Source organism: Tripterygium wilfordii, chromosome 6 (genome assembly GCF_013401445.1).
Source record: "Tripterygium wilfordii isolate XIE 37 chromosome 6, ASM1340144v1, whole genome shotgun sequence".
NCBI classification, from domain to species: domain Eukaryota; kingdom Viridiplantae; phylum Streptophyta; class Magnoliopsida; order Celastrales; family Celastraceae; genus Tripterygium; species Tripterygium wilfordii.
This window is the reverse complement of record NC_052237.1, coordinates 9386597-9402582: the sequence shown is the minus strand read 5'-3', so window position 1 is coordinate 9402582 and position 15986 is coordinate 9386597. Positions and strand designations below refer to the sequence as shown.

Genomic DNA, 15986 nt, shown 5'->3' with positions numbered 1-15986 from the left:
TGGGTAGGGTTCCAAAAATGGGACAAGTCAATGAAACCATGATTCCAAAAAAACATATCTCAAATGGTTGGTTCAAACTCTCAACTTTGGACACTGTGGGCTCTAAATCCGCATTAATAAGCAACTAGGCTATCGTTGCTTTTTGCGAGCACACACTAAAGCTTGTCTCAAGTACCTCCCCATCAACCTCTTTTCAAACGCTATTATTGAAATTATCTGAAGGCAAGCTCGAAACATAGCAAGATACAGACAATGAGTCAAACCATCACACCACAACATCAAGCACATCAAAGAAATCCTGATGGTTGTAAACTGCATATTAATGTCAATTGGTGAAGTAGGAGGTCCACTACTTCTGAGGCTTTACTACATCCATGGTGGAAAAGGGGAGTGGCTCAATGCCTGGTTACTCACATATGGGTTCCCAATCTCGATCCTCCCTATCGCAAACTCTTATGCAAGAGCTCGGGCCACCGGTTGAACGAGTGGAGTTCTAGTCACAAAACGGCTAGTTGCAGCTAGTGCCACACTGGGATTTCTCCTTGGTCTTGATAGCTATCTTTTTTACTCCGACGGAAATTTGAAGGAAATAAATTTCTCTTCTTGATTCAACCCAGCTGGCCTTCACAGCAACTTTCGCTTATTTGGTTGTGAAGTATAAAGTTCACACAAGTCATCTTCCACATTCCTATTCTGTACATTATTCAACCATTCACTAAAATGCTCGTCCTAAAATATTGAACAATTAACAAGAGCGATCGACAAAGGGCCGTCTACAGAGCCAAATTGCAAGATAAGGATTACAATAATACAATGTGTTCCTAAAAAATGCATTAGCAGAAAACTAATAGGAACAATATAATTTACCTACACACACTGTTTATAACGGACACACGAAATCCCCACTAGTTTCAATATCTTCAAGATCAGCATCGGCATCCAAGTCATCCAGGTCCATGCTGCCTCCGGTGAAATTCCCACCAAATTTGTTCACCTCAATAGGTTTCCTTGCCTCTTGGACTATAGATAGTACTTCTTCCATGCTTTGGGACGGGTTATTTACATCATGGTTCTGCCAGCTCCCTCCTTCCATCAATTCTATAGGCAAATGCTTCAAGTACCAAGGGTGGTTTTTTATTTCGGCAATTGTCATTCTCTGCAAACCAACAAAGTTTAGTTTCGTCACAACAGACTTCAAAATACTAACAAGGCTTAAAATATCCAAGACCACAAAAAAATATTGCATCAAGCTCAGGTTTAATCTATGCTCACAGCACATGGTTAGTTGTTCCTTGCTGCATTCAATTTAAAAATCTATAAATTCTTATCCATACCAAAATTTTTTAAAAAAATACCTTCTCAGGACTTCCCACAAATATTCGGGATATAAGATGTTTACACTCCATAGAAACTCGAACATAATCTGGAAATGAGTAGTGAGCACTGAGTATCCGCTGCAATGACCAACAACTTTAAACAGGATCAATAATACTTCAATCTTATTTAGAAGTTTAATTCATCACAGTTTCTTCACTCACCCCAATTGTCTTTCTCAAATTTTTTGGATCAGTGGGATCTTCAAAGGGATATGCCCCCACCAGCATTACATATAGAGTCACACCACAGGACCAAACATCCGCAATCTATACTAGAGGATAGAGATATATAGAACAAAATTAACATAAAAGAAAAGAGCTCTAACGAGGCAAGAATAAAAATCTACGGAATTTACCTTTCCATCATATTCTTTCTTCGATAGGACCTCAGGTGCAATGTAGGCTGGCGTTCCTACAGTAGATTTTGGTTGGGAATGCAAGACAGATGACTGCAAAATGAGTAAAAATACATCATCACTTAATAAATATCAAGCTTGTTTCCCAGACATTATCCTGTAGCAAAAATGGCTACCTTTGAGTATCCAAAATCGCATATCTTGACACGTGGGGCTGTGCTTCCATCTAGGAGTGTATTCTCAAGCTTAAGATCTCTATGACAAATTTGCTGAAAAACAGAGATCTCCTTAAGCATGTGTTAAAGAGCATAAGGAGACGAAGTAACAGTTCAAGGAGATAGGACAAATATTGAACAGGAGGGGCAAAGTTCATACCATCGAATGACAATAACTGACTCCTGAAACCAGCTGTTGAAAGAAAAACCTAGCCTGACAAAATAGAAAATGACAACAACCTTAGTTTCTAACCTTTCAAAATAACTTTGTCAGCAGTCTTATGGCCCAGCAGGCAATCTTTTGTTGCAAATTATGAGTTCAATCAAACCTAACAATTTTAAAAAGGTCCAAAACCTAAGAAAAATCAATCCATTAAAGCTGCTACCGAGTACATACTGATACTGAAAATAGCTTTTTATGTGCCATGGAAAATTATGTATGACATGTTTTCAATTTCCGTGGAACATCTAGAAAATAAAGTATTTTTCAGATTACCTCATCTTCACAAAATTTACCAGCATTGCAGATTCTCTCAAAGAGTTCTCCTCCAGCAGCATACTCCATTACTATAGCTATATGGGTGGGCGTCAACAAAACCTGCGAGCATAACATCTCATATTAAACACTCTGAGCCAAGCGTTAGGTTCTGTTCAAGAAAGTTAAGCTCAATAGTTCATTCCATTCAACACCGAGATACACTATGAGCTTCATAGACCATAATCATACATCCCAGGTGTATTTTGCCTGGTTAACCAAAACATAATGGAAGATCGTGAGTGTAGTCTCGAAGTTCCCATATGATTCTCCCTGAATGAAACAAATGACTGATAAAGTTCATTTGCAATATGCTATATGTCATCTATCATATGATATATAAGTTGAAAATTAGCTTTTAAGCTGCATCATCTGATTAAATCGTTTCCACATTAGCGGCCGTAAATAAGCTGGATTGAAACTTTTCAATTCATGATGTCAAAGAAATATCTTTGAAAAGCCTCGTACTGAGACATAAAAACAGAATAACTAAAGAAATTACGGTAAGTCTCCTATGCATATGCAGTTCGATTCATAAGATATTAAGCCACCTCTCAAATTTTTCATCTGTTCCCCAAAAGCAAGCAATAAACCCTTAAAACCTCAAAGCTGTCAATAACTGGACACCAAAGATAAATAAGCAATTTCCAAATAACAGCATATGCAAATACAGACCTCTTTGAATCTTACTATATTGGGATGCTTCAATGATCGATGGTTCATGATTTCCCTTTGCACATGCTCATCGATCTGCAAAAGACAAACCCAGAAAAGCAATTTCAGTTTAATTTTCTTTTTCCGCAAAATCAAACCAAAAGGAAGAGAAGACGAATGGGAAGAAGAAGAAAGCAGCGGACTTTTTGTCCTCTCTCAATAAACTTCACAGCAAATAGCTCTCTGGTCAATTTATCTCTAACAAGCTTCGCCACCCCAAAATTCCCAGCCCCGATATCCTTCACAATCTCGTAACGGTCCATTCCCGTCTCACAAAAATCAACAAGCTTCAACCTTTCACCACTTCTCGGATCTTCTCCTTCAGAAACAGAGTAGGTGGGAACTGAAACCACACCAGGAACGAACAAAAATCAAGGGTTTTACATGTTTTAGGCAGAGACTGGGCGTGCTTTACAAGTAATCGTCATCAGCCTCAGTCCTTGACTAGTACGCTTACACTGGGAAGAGACTATACACGTGGAAAGAATGGCGGATGTTGGCTTTGGTGATCGTTGAACGACGAAAGAAGAATAATAATGAAATGAAAGCGGTGTGCATGGCATGGGCCCCGTAAAAGTTAGCCCAACTAGCCAACTTGATGCTACACGACATAATTTGATGGGCTTTATTTATACCCCAATTTTTATTAATTACAATCCAATTCTAGTCAATTTAGCTTTGATAATATGTTTTTCTAGGTAGAGGATTAACACACGCCACTCCAAACCTAACTTACAATTTATTTTTGGTATCCAGTTCTAGATCTCCAGAATCCTCCCGACTTCCTTCATCCTGTCCTCATTATTCTCAAGAAACTCGTGTGGAATCTTTCGAAAACAACAAATCGATGACTTTCAACTTCTCTACCAGGGATGATGATAAATGTGTACCTAGGTTTTTGATAATAATCTTTGGTAGCCGACTTTTTAATGTGAGATTTCACTAAGTGAGTAAACTGCCAAATCTTCAGTCACACGCAAATATTCTTATTTTATAGCTGCATGTGTTATGTTATGTCTCTTCTACGGATTCAACCGTAGTCCGTATATTAATAAAAAAATAACTCGACTTGTAATCATTATGTACATTAGAAGAGGGGATGAGATGATGAATCATTAGATAAGCTCCACTGCAAATCCCCATGTCAATATTCAACGGTTGATTCATGGTCATGGATGCTCAAGCACGATATTGTAAAAATTACCTATATTTTATATATTTTTATACTAATTGTGGTAAATTGATTGTTTTATCCATTACCGTTATCGTGATTCATGGTCAGTTGTTGGGCCATTTTTTTTTGAGATGTTTCAAAGGTTTCTAGGGCAGTTTTTAAAGCTCAAGCTGTGTCCAGTATTATGCAGATTTTAAAGCTGTTTTATACATATTTTGGAGCTGCTTTAGTCCATATTTTGGAGCTATTTTTGTGCAGAATTTTGAAGCTGTTTGGTGTAGATTTTGGAGCTATTTTGTGCAGAATTTTTAAGTTGCTTTGCGCAGATTTTGGAGTTGTATTATGCAGATTTTAGAGTTGCTTTGTTCAGATTTTGGAGCTGCTTTGTACAGAATTTTAGAGCTACTTTGGTGCAGATTTTGGAGTTGTTTTGTGCAGAATTTTGGAGTTGGCTTATGCTTATTTTGGATCTGTTTTGGTACAATTCATCTATTTCTCTGGGATACAACTTATAGCTTCTTAGTTAACTTGAGCTATTAGTTTGTGGGAGTTTTATCTTCTCATTTGAAGTTCTCTCTTTGCACTTTCTTGGGACATGTGGTCGTGTATTGTACACATTTCTTTTTTTTACAAAAAAAAAATACATCATTGTTTGCTGTGTTTTTTTGTCATTAGGGTGTGTTTAATAAATGTGTCAATTTTTTATTATTTGGGATATGGTTAGTTATTTTTCAATTTTTATGGGGTATTGATATACCGAGGGTATCATTGGTAAAAACTAGGGTGTAAATAAACCTCACCCATAATTTTGGGCCCCGTAAGATTAGTTGTGGACCAATTATAAGCCCACATTTGTTGGTCCACTTCAGCCCAAGTCCATCTTCTACTCAATGGTGAATGGTGAGCTTTATTTGCATCTCACTGTTTTCCATACTACACTCCAATATATTCATACAAGGATGACAGATGATCAAGGCACATCTTCGAAATTAGTGGTATGGGAGATCAAAGATGATCGACCCAATTGCTCACTGATCGACTAGCAGAGTTAAAGATGGAGCCCCCGGATTAGCGTTGTGCGGATGGCGAAGAAGAATTGAGGATTTGAGGAGTGTAGTGGAAATAGGCATATGGGTGTGCATTGATTGCGTTGTAAAAGAGAATGCATAGCTTCTCCAAGGATCTAGATGAGTCAAGTGATTGACGATGAGTGACGGTCATGGAGATCGGGAAAAGGGTTTGTAGATGGTAAAATCTATTATCAAAGTTTTATATCATTGAGCCACAAGCAACCTGTAACGATAATCGAACGCTTTAAATAACAAGGGTGGAAACTATTTGGACTGTACTTTTTCCCATCTACACCCCTAAAAACAGAAAAAATTTAGTCAGCAACACACCCCAACTCTAGTCTCTAGTCGACAAACACCTCTACCCTAGTCTGCAAACACCCCAACACACCTTCCCCCTTCTCATTCCATCCTTCCCCCTTTTCTTCCCTTGAAGCTATTGTCTGACAACGGGGTTGTTGTCACGATCTGGTATCGTGCGCCTGAGTTGCTACTTGGAGCAAAGCACTACACAAGTGTTGTTGATATGTGGGTTGTTCGTTGCATATTTGCCGAGCTTTTGACTTTGAAGCCACTATTCCAAGGGACAGAAGTTAAAGCCACACCAAATTCTTTCCAGCTTGACAAGATATTCAAGGTATTAGGCCATCCTACTCTTGAGAAATGGCCAATGCTTGCTAATCTTTCACATTGGTAGCAAGATGTATCGCATATCCGGGAATAGATATGCGTGGGTACCATCCACAATAGAAATCAAGACGTATGTGACCATCTAACTTGCCGGAGCTGCTATTTGGAGGCAGAGTTGGGTCTTACCGGAGCTCCTTCCCCTCTTTTCTTCCCTCTCCCCCTTTGTCTTGCGTTTCTGCAACAAAGCAAGGATTTGGAGTGTACTCAGATTCAGGTGACAAACCTAGGAATATTCAAGAATTAGGGTTTACTCAGATTCATGTGAATTTTTATGGGTTTTTTTTAGTGATAGGGTGTGAATGGGGAAAAGTGGAGTGCAACTAGTCTCCACCAATAACAAGTAATTGAATACTGAAGTAATAAATAGTAGATAATCCAGAATTCGAGTGAATAGTCAGGTTAAAGATTGTGTCGAAGAGCTTTTGTCGAGGAGAGCTTGCTGGGAGTGATTCTAGAGCAAGAGAGAGTTTTCTACCCGAAAAAAGAGAGACCCTACCTTTGATGAGATTCTATTGTTTATCCTACGATCTCCGAGACATGTGTCATTGTAGGGACCGTCTGATCTTGGACCAGGTTACTGTTAGGGACACGTTGCCTTTTCTTTCAAACTTGCCCTGACTCTTCTGACGCTACCCTATGACAGGACGTGCCTCATATATCATGGATTACCTCGGTTATGCCCTTGTGCGTCAGAGGAAAAGTTGAGGATATCTTATGTGTCACAAATGGATCGATTTGACTGTTTCCTGAATTGCATCACAAGCAAGACTTATAAAGGTCAAGGGATCGGAGATCAAGGTAGTAGGAATTTTTAAACAAGGAAAAGACAATGTTGTAGTCGACTTCTTCGCTGGCTTCAACATCCCATCCGGGCTTTTCGACAGTCAAAGACACGAGTCTTCGATCCAAGTTGCTTAGCTTGATTTCGACTTGGGCCTTTGATGGGCTTTCACCGTTGTTGGCCTCGTGCCATTTTTTGCCATTACAGGGTCTTACAGGTGAAGGAGATGTTGGCAATTTTTGGCGGGGACAGCTATTGGAAGTACCAAATCTACTCATTCAAAGAAGAGATTGTTATCGATGTAGAGATTTTGACTTTGTTGTTGTTCTTAACTCTTGGAGTGCTTCATGGATACATTTGTGACGAGTGATGATGACATCAAGCCCCCGACATCAAACCCTAAAAACTAGCCATTGTGATAAGGTGGGGATGATGTGCTCAGCGGTGGCGTGTGCGCAAGTTTTTCTTACTACTTGCAAGTTTCTCGTTGAAGGGGTGGGGTGTGAGAATCCTAAACCTAGAAAAACAAATGGTCAAACCTAAGCCAATGTAAGCATGGATGTAGTTTGAACATAGTGGGATGCAAATAAAGCTCATCAGAGTCAATCGCCAATGTACTTTTGTCTTAGGCTTACAGTTGCGTATGTGAAAGTGGTTTGTCTGGCTTTAAGCATAACTTATTATATTTGTTTTATACATATTCAGCAAATTTATTTTCAAGTCAAGTTCAACAAGTATTTTTTTCGGTCAGAACCGCAACCAATATTGTTTGAGTGTATGCAAGGGGTAAATTCGTTGGACTTGCGTCCTAGACACGAACTACGAATATATAGTCGGGTACCCATTGGACTTGCGTACGCGTACTAGTTCACAAACTTCGCATATCTAATAAGCCTATAGAAAATTCATGTGTGAACTCATGCCTTTGGAGAGGATTGAATCCTAATGAGAGAGCATGACTAGTAGTCTAATATACACCTTATCATTATGCCAACACCATCATTGGCAAACAAGCCACTATCATTTCGGTGCCTAATAGGTAAGCCCATTGGTCTTGCTTAGTAACCCACAAATGACACATATCTGACAAGCACATCAAAAATCCATGTGTGAACTCATACATCCTAAGAAGATTGAATCATGATGAGACCTAACATACACCTTTCCCCTAGTTGAACAATATCATTGACGAACAAGCCTTATTAGCACCGACAAAGTGAACTCCCAAAATATATATATATATATATATATATATATATATATATATATATATATATATATATAATGTATATTAACCAAGTTGCATAGTTGGAGCTGACATTCATTGGCATCAATCTTTATCACTTCAACTTCTCAAATTTGAAACCAATTTGGACCTCCAGCTGTAGAAGGCCCAGTCAACCCATTGAAACAATGAAACCCCAAAGCCCATTAAAGGCCTGATTTCCTTGCGAGCTGATCTGCTTTTTTCAAAATTTCAAAATTTTACCTTCTATCCCGTCTGCTAAAGAAAAGGCACAATCAAAGCAAAAACCCGTGTTTGCCAGTTGTGCCCTTTAATGCCCCTAAATGGCAAAATGGCCCTAACAGATCCGACGGTCCACATTCCATCCCTAAAATCGCTCTCCTTCTTCAACGCAATCACCCACTCCCTCCACTAAAAATAGTAAAATTTAGCCCTTCCTCCTAATTTTCGTTCTCTTCTATCAAAAAAAAAATAAAAAAATCGCAGTCCAGGAGTTTTGTCTCCCTCAGATCTAATCTCTCTCAATCTGTCGCTCAATCTTTGACTCTTCACATTTCAGCAATGGCGGTGACACCTTCACCACGCGAGGAGAGCGTGTACATGGCTAAGCTGGCGGAGCAGGCCGAGCGCTACGAAGAGATGGTTGAATTCATGGAGAAGGTATCCGCATCGGTCGACAACGAGGAGCTGACTGTTGAGGAGAGGAATCTCCTCTCCGTGGCTTACAAGAATGTGATCGGTGCTCGTAGGGCTTCCTGGCGCATCATCTCCTCCATTGAGCAGAAGGAGGAGAGCAGGGGCAACGAGGACCATGTCTCTACGATCCGAGACTACAGATCCAAGATCGAGAATGAGCTCTCCAACATCTGTGATGGCATACTCAAGCTCCTTGACACCAGGCTCATCCCATCCGCCTCTGCGGGTGACTCCAAGGTCTTCTATCTGAAAATGAAGGGAGACTACCACAGGTACCTCGCTGAGTTCAAGACTGGAGCCGAGCGCAAGGAAGCCGCCGAGAGCACCCTCACTGCCTACAAAGCTGCTCAGGTTTGTCTCTCCTACCGTTATATATGAATTTTTGTTTCAATTTGTCGATCGAGTATTTATATTTTATTTCATTTAACGATGTTTCTGATCTGTTTCTTTGTTGTTTCATTAGATCCGTTTGCAGATTCGTCTTTAAGCTGTATTTATATCCGAACTGTTGTAATATGTGTGGTTGTTTGTCTCAAAGCAGTTTGTAATTCCGATTTTGCCTCTATACGTGCGTTGATAATTTGCAATTTGAATCTATAATTATGTTGCTGAATTTTTGCCATTATTCTGGAAAAACAATGCTATGTTTGTATAGTCACAAAGAGACTGCCTTGCGTTTTTCTTTTTTCTGAAGGACATTTTGACATTGATATATTCTTAGAAGGAATATTTGTTGATTGTTTACTGTTTATCTTGCTGGTGCAGGATATTGCAAATGCAGAACTGGCTCCAACTCACCCGATCCGTTTGGGACTGGCTCTGAACTTTTCTGTCTTCTACTATGAGATTCTAAATTCTCCTGACCGAGCCTGCAACCTTGCCAAGCAGGTTAGCAATTCTGGATGTGATAGGATGTCCTCCTTGCCTAATATGTGTTTATACGATGTTGTTTTTGTAAACTGTGGAACTTATTGTGTTGCTAACTAAGAGGTTTTTTCTTGTTTATCTGGCATTAATCAGGCTTTTGACGAAGCAATTGCTGAGTTGGATACCTTGGGCGAGGAGTCATACAAGGATAGCACTTTGATCATGCAGCTTCTGCGTGACAATCTCACCCTCTGGACCTCTGATATGCAGGTCTTGAAGTTGATCCTTGTTAACTTTGAATTATGCTCTATCTGTTATTGTCATGATATTTACTGTGAAAAGTTTATGATTTTTTTTTCCAGGATGACGGAGCTGATGAGATTAAAGAAGCACCCAAGCCTGACGAAGACAAGCAGTGATGCAACTCAATCAACTGCAAGTTAGGGGCTTCTCCTTGATATGTTTTAATGGGAGAAGGTGCTTGTTTTCTGATTTATCTACCATTTCTAGCCATTCTTGTTTGGTTATGAATCAGTGGATGTATTGAGCTTTTCTTCTTGTAGTTTGTTGTTTGAACAATTTGTGTGTTTCTGAATGAAGCCTTTCTCATCGATGATATCCAAGCTGTTGCACTGGTGTCGAATTTCTCTGATGCTACTTTACCTTTTTTATCCCCTGCCTCGTCCATACATCTTTATATATATTTTTGTTTGCGTTCTTTTTTTGTTACATGTAATTTTACAGTGCGCTAAATTATTTGGGTGGTAACCCTCAGGATTAACGGGTCAATCTAGCATTGACCTTGTTCTCTCATTGACCCTGATCTATTCTGCATTGACGGTGCCTGTGTAAAAGGCATTACGCAGTGTCTTGTTTCTACAGCCAGAAAGCATCGCATCATTAATCTCCATCTTTAACCAACCCCTGTCGAGATTTTTTTTTATAACTTATTAGATCGGTTATTGTGTTTTTAATTTGATATTAAACTTGCGGAGGCATTCTAGTCTAGCATTTGCTGTAATGATATTCTTTTAAGTTGTGATTTTATGGGATGCCGTTCGCATTGCTATCTCATTGGTACTTGGCAAGTGTCAACTAAATCAGCATAAACTGACTTGACTTTTACTCAACCCATTTTGCATTGTCACTACCCATTGAGCGTTTGCTGTTAATTTGATTTGTTTGAAGGCCATGGTATATCCCTAGGGGCTGCTTTCTTTTATAGATTGGTTTTTTTTTTTAAAGATTTAAAAGTGGAGGGTTCAAGTGGAAGGAGTAATACTTGGATTGTAGGAGAGGCAAGGGGAGGTTCCCTTCATGTGACTAACTCAACATTTTGTAACCCACGGCTTGGGATTTGTGGTTTTGTTAGGTGTGGGGAAAATTTGTTTGTTATTTCTTAAATCATCCATAAATTTTTCACTCATGAGTATTTTTGCAACTCATATCACTTTTTAACTCTCGTTGACTCTATATTTGAATACTATAAAAATAAGGACTGGTAGATATAATTCCCTTATTACATAACTTATGTCTCTCACCTAACTTTCCAAAACTTATATCTCACACCTAACTTTCCAATCCTTAACTCTTCAATTTTCAATCTAATTCAATCTAAGCAAAGCCTTAACGCCTTAACCTTTGAACACTAACTAAGAGTGTGTTTGGATTGAGGGATTTTGAGAGAATGGAAGAGAATGAAAATGGAGATTCCTTTCAATTCCCTTGTTTAGATATTTTAAAAATTATTAAGAGGAGTAATTTGGAAGAATTAAAATGAAGATTTCATTAAATTTTTGTTAAAATTCTTCATCTCCAAAATTGAGTCATTTAGAGGGAATTGATGACTTATTAAGTTATAAATATGTTAAAAATCTATTTTACCCTTGTAAATAACACTCTAACATAAAAATAAGTATAAATTAATAAATTAAACTAATTTTCTTTTCATTTTTATTATTTATCCAAACATGAGAGATAAAAGAACTCTTATTCCTTTCATTTTCTTCCCTTCTTTTCCCATCCCTCTAAATCTCTCAATCCAAACACACTCTAAGACAATATGCATTGATGTGTTTGTACCGTTGTATAAGTTGGGCCATTAATTTCATATGTAAGAATCTTCTTGATATTCAAGCCTACACCACATTTCTTAGAAGTTGCCTGACTTCTCCTATTTAGAAGCTCTTTTTTGAGTTTTGACCCATTCAAATACTCATTATTTTTTTAAAAAAAAATCTTGAAAAGAAACTCCGAATCAATTTCACAATATTCTTCAAATAAGTCATGCTTGCTAAAGCTGTATAAGTCAATCCCTCTCTTTAAAATTTTTGACTTGTAAATGCAGATTGTAATTTTGTAAGTCAAGTAATAAATTCAACTATTATAGCTTTCTAGCTCTTGAAAAAGCATCAATGGCACATTGGATTCTATTCATTAGAGGCAAACTTACCTTAAATCACCACAACCCATTCACAAGAATTTCAAACAATTACTACAGTATTGGAGTATGTCCTGGACATTCTGGACATTCTTCAATTTGTTTCCAATCAAGGCCCATGTAACTCTTGAGTTTCTTCTCTTAGCTTCAAAAGATGCAACCACTTTGCTTTCCAGACATAAGAGCAGCAATTTCTTTGAACTTCTTTATAGGATGGAAAGTATACCTCTTGTCACCTAAGCATTAAAAGAATGCAACAATCATCTTTGGGTCACAACTAACCAGCATCTCTGTTTTCTATCCAAGCCACTTAACAAGTTCATGAAGATTAGGATGATTTTCAACAATCAACTTCCTGCTTCTAAAAAAATTCTTCACTTTAAATCAAACCATAATTAAATGGCACACGTTAGCACCACAAGAAACACTTTTTTTGTTGTTAACCGACAACAACTTAACATGCGTGCCCTTTAGACTACTCATTAAGCCCAAACTCAGGCTAGGCTAAACACGTGCAACCGTGCTTGACAAGTGGTTGCCACAAAAGGCACACATTAGGTAAACATTACCACCCCTACAATCCTCTTCTTCAACTGCCATCGCTATACTCATCACCCTTTTGCATAACCAATGACTTCCCTTTAACAGAATAAATAGCATAAACACCATTCTGCTCGATTTGAGAGCCTTCCCTACTTCAAGCAGTGCCAAATTCAGACTTCATTGCAACAAGCATAGGAAAAAAAAATAGATAGCAAAAGCCATTAAACCTCCACTACAGTATCAACTCATTTATGTATCTCAATATCACAGCGATTCCAATTACCACTTCAAGCATACCTTTATTTGAGCAGCAATTAGAGGCTGCTATGACAGTTGCACAACTTCAACAATGGTTGAGAATTTATGAAATAAAAATTTGACCTTTGCTCTCAACCAGCAAAGTCTGTCTCAGTGATCCCACAGGGGGAGGATGGCACTATGGCAGTAGGATAAGGATACCCAACGGCAGCAAATGCAAAACATGGACTTCCTACAGATTATACAAACGGCATACATTCCAAATTACAAAACAAACAAAGCAATAGCCTTTGTTTCCTAAGAATATTCATATTTAACGATGCCAAAAATAAATTTAGACAACGTGAAACGCAAGGATATGGATGAAAAAATCCGGAAAAGGCTCCCTGCCAGTGCCTATTGACCAAAAAAAGGAAGGAATGAGATGGCTAAATGAAGTAGATACCCTGGCAAGGGCATTAGTAGTTTGGGAGCTTCCATAAGCTACTCATTAGTAGTTTGACTCTGAAGTGGGTAGGTATACCAAAAAAGCCACTCCTGGGTAGAACGATAAGGAACATTTACAATGTGCATCTTCTGATGCATGGTTGAAACAGTCCCTCAATGCCTGAGGAGTATAGAAGAGTCGAGCAGGGTTGCATATTCCAATGAGACGTCCTACAGGTTCTCACCAAAGAGCAGGACTTGACTAGGAAAGTTGTAATTCCATCAATGAACCCCAAGATAAAAATACATCATTTAACATGGGCATTTCAAATTCTTATCATGAATACAAGTAAATTTCCAGGCTAGAACTTCAGAAAGAGTCGGCAATCTACGATATAAACATCATGGACGAAGAAATATTAGCTGAACCAAGTAACAATCTCCAGGGTTAATAATACTGTCATGTAGAACATCTAGTGAACAAAATCTAATGAAACAAGCAAAAATCATGCAATTATTTGCATTTGGGCTGCCAAAACTCAAACTAAAATATTACTTAAGTTTATAAGTCAAAAAGCCAAAGTTTTAATGGAAAATTATCGCAAATGAGGTACCTAGCAGACAAATAATAGTGTCAGCAAAAGAGGATGTCCTTCAAACTTCCTTCAGCCAAGCTTCCCTCCTCCGTAAACCCAATAACTAAAAAGAGTGTACACCACATTCTTCCATGCATCTCACACACATGCTGAATATACTAAAGAGGCAGGACATCATCACTCCATAAATTCCAATGTGTGAAATTCAAGTAAAAGCAATCTACTATACCATCATAATCTCAACAAATCCTCTATAACCCTAGCCTACTACATTGTGATGCCAAAGTTAACCAAAAGAACAGGAAAGCAAATTTAGACAAGTTGGAATTTACAGAAGAATCGGAGGGCATAAATAGAAAATGAAGTCCATTGAATTGTATCAACTAAAAATAACAACAAAAACACACTATTGTCTTTACTATCTATCTGGATATCCCCGCCCCCAATCCAAAGACAAAAGTATCTAATTGTAGTCAAAATAACAATTCTAGGGCAGTTTTCCTTTGACTGAACATAATATCCATTTATAGATAACAGACACTATAATTAACCAGAGCCAGAAACTTTTCCATCCAACAAGAAGTAACCTAAAAGCCCTCCAACATGTACAAAAACCCTAATCCTAAACCCCAAATCTTTGAAACAGCATCTTCCTCTAAAAGTTTTTGTTTTTAAAGGTCTTACCTGATATAAGCTCAAAGACATCTCCATTTAGGGCTTGGCAGGGGCACCTGCACCGTCGGTGAAAGCGGAAAACCTAATGGCCCTGACGAAGGCGAGAACAGCGGACCTGGGGAGAGCAAAGGGTATGGCGACCGCAGAGAATTCGAACAACCAAACGCCAGCGGTGATGATGGCAATTGGAACTGCTGTTGGGTTGCAGGCATTCCCGAAGCTGATGAATGTGGCAGAATCTGCAGCGGTGGTTGTGGAGTCGAGTTATTCCAACGTGGTGAATTCAACGGTGCAAGCGGCGAGAATCCCGATAACTGCTTCGAATTGGGGTCGACGTTAAACATCGAGTTCTGACTCTGGAAGAACCGCATGTAAGCGGAGACGGGTGACTCAGCTGCACCGTGGACAGACGGGAGCGGAGGAAGCGGTGACAGTGGAGCTCCCGGGAACTGGATAAAACCGCCTGGAGCAGTGGCGGTGGCCAATGGATTTATCGTTGCCAGAGGTTGATGCTGTTGAGGCTGAATGGCGTTGTTTAGCAGCGGAGGAGGTCGGTTGCTAACATTCGCAAGGGGCGAAGGGCGAATACGCTGCAAGCGAGAGCTCGGAGCCTTGGGTGGTAGTATCGGTGGTGGTGTAGAGAAGCGCTCATGAGCCGGAGATCCAGTGAGCTTCTGAACGACGTCTCTGAAATCATTTTTGTTGATATTGTACACCGGTGGCTGGTGCTGCTGCTGTTGCAGATCATGTGTTTGTGTTTGTGTTTCTGCCTGAGAGAGTTGTGGTGGTTGAGACAACGGTTGCTGGTGAATCAAGTTCTGACTTTGATCCTGGTAATCGAAGACTGGTTGGTTTCTGGTAACAGTAACGGGTTTGGAGATCTTGAGTGAGAGCTTATTGAGGTTTTTGAGGTATTGATCTCTGCCGGAGCTGCTGCTACTACTGCTGGTTGTTGTGGTGGCAGTAGACTCAATGCTTTTATCCATTAAACAATACGAAGAACAAAACCCACCTCCCTCTCTCCCTCACTAGATCTACTGATCTATATATCTATCTATGATTTATCTATATTCAGTGTGTGATTCTGCTTTGTCTGGTGGGGATCCGCTGCTTCTTAACCGGTCGGCGAGTAGAGTCATGGAGATGTTACTGTGTGGAAAATAATTGGAGGCTCAGTATTTCTAAAAAGAGAAAAAGCGAATGAAAAAAGAATAAATATGTCTTGTCCTTGGTGTGGTCTGTACTCTGTAATGCTTTTGAAAGATACTAAAAATTTTATTTTGCTTAGTCATTCAAAGATTTAATTTGCTACACTTTGACTACTTATT

At 39.0% G+C, this 15986-nt stretch overlaps 4 protein-coding genes across 5 annotated transcripts; 2 read left to right on the top strand and 2 right to left on the bottom strand.

Moving 5' to 3' along the window:
* Positions 1-662: 662 nt before the first annotated feature.
* LOC119999619 (serine/threonine-protein kinase SAPK2) lies at positions 663-3698 on the bottom strand. Its single transcript, XM_038847293.1, has 9 exons — positions 3340-3698; positions 3158-3232; positions 2444-2545; positions 2108-2161; positions 1909-2001; positions 1733-1825; positions 1539-1643; positions 1356-1454; positions 663-1156 (listed from the first exon to the last, which is right to left on the bottom strand). Exons 1-9 carry the CDS (start codon positions 3457-3459, stop codon positions 881-883), a joined length of 1017 nt encoding a protein of 338 aa, XP_038703221.1. The 5' UTR covers positions 3460-3698; the 3' UTR covers positions 663-880.
* A 1562-nt stretch (positions 3699-5260) lies between these two features.
* On the top strand, positions 5261-7281 carry LOC120000705 (serine/threonine-protein kinase SSN3-like). Its single transcript, XM_038848825.1, has 3 exons — positions 5261-5365; positions 5877-6077; positions 7129-7281. Exons 1-3 carry the CDS (start codon positions 5261-5263, stop codon positions 7279-7281), a joined length of 459 nt encoding a protein of 152 aa, XP_038704753.1.
* A 1277-nt stretch (positions 7282-8558) lies between these two features.
* LOC119999618 (14-3-3-like protein) lies at positions 8559-10363 on the top strand. The gene is made up of 4 exons (XM_038847291.1): positions 8559-9204; positions 9619-9741; positions 9874-9990; positions 10083-10363. The coding sequence occupies exons 1-4, from the start codon at positions 8719-8721 to the stop codon at positions 10137-10139; spliced, it is 783 nt and encodes a 260-aa protein (XP_038703219.1). The 5' UTR covers positions 8559-8718; the 3' UTR covers positions 10140-10363.
* A 1695-nt stretch (positions 10364-12058) lies between these two features.
* Positions 12059-15870, bottom strand: LOC119999617 (VQ motif-containing protein 9-like). 2 transcript variants are annotated; one of them, XM_038847289.1, is made up of 2 exons: positions 14668-15870; positions 12059-12396 (listed from the first exon to the last, which is right to left on the bottom strand). In XM_038847289.1, exon 1 carries the CDS (start codon positions 15642-15644, stop codon positions 14679-14681), a length of 966 nt encoding a protein of 321 aa, XP_038703217.1. In that variant the 5' UTR covers positions 15645-15870; the 3' UTR covers positions 12059-12396; positions 14668-14678. The 2 variants fall into 2 exon arrangements, with proteins under 2 accessions (XP_038703217.1, XP_038703218.1); XM_038847290.1 differs by lacking the exon at positions 12059-12396 and adding an exon at positions 12424-13193.
* Between the last annotated feature and the right edge of the window lie 116 nt (positions 15871-15986).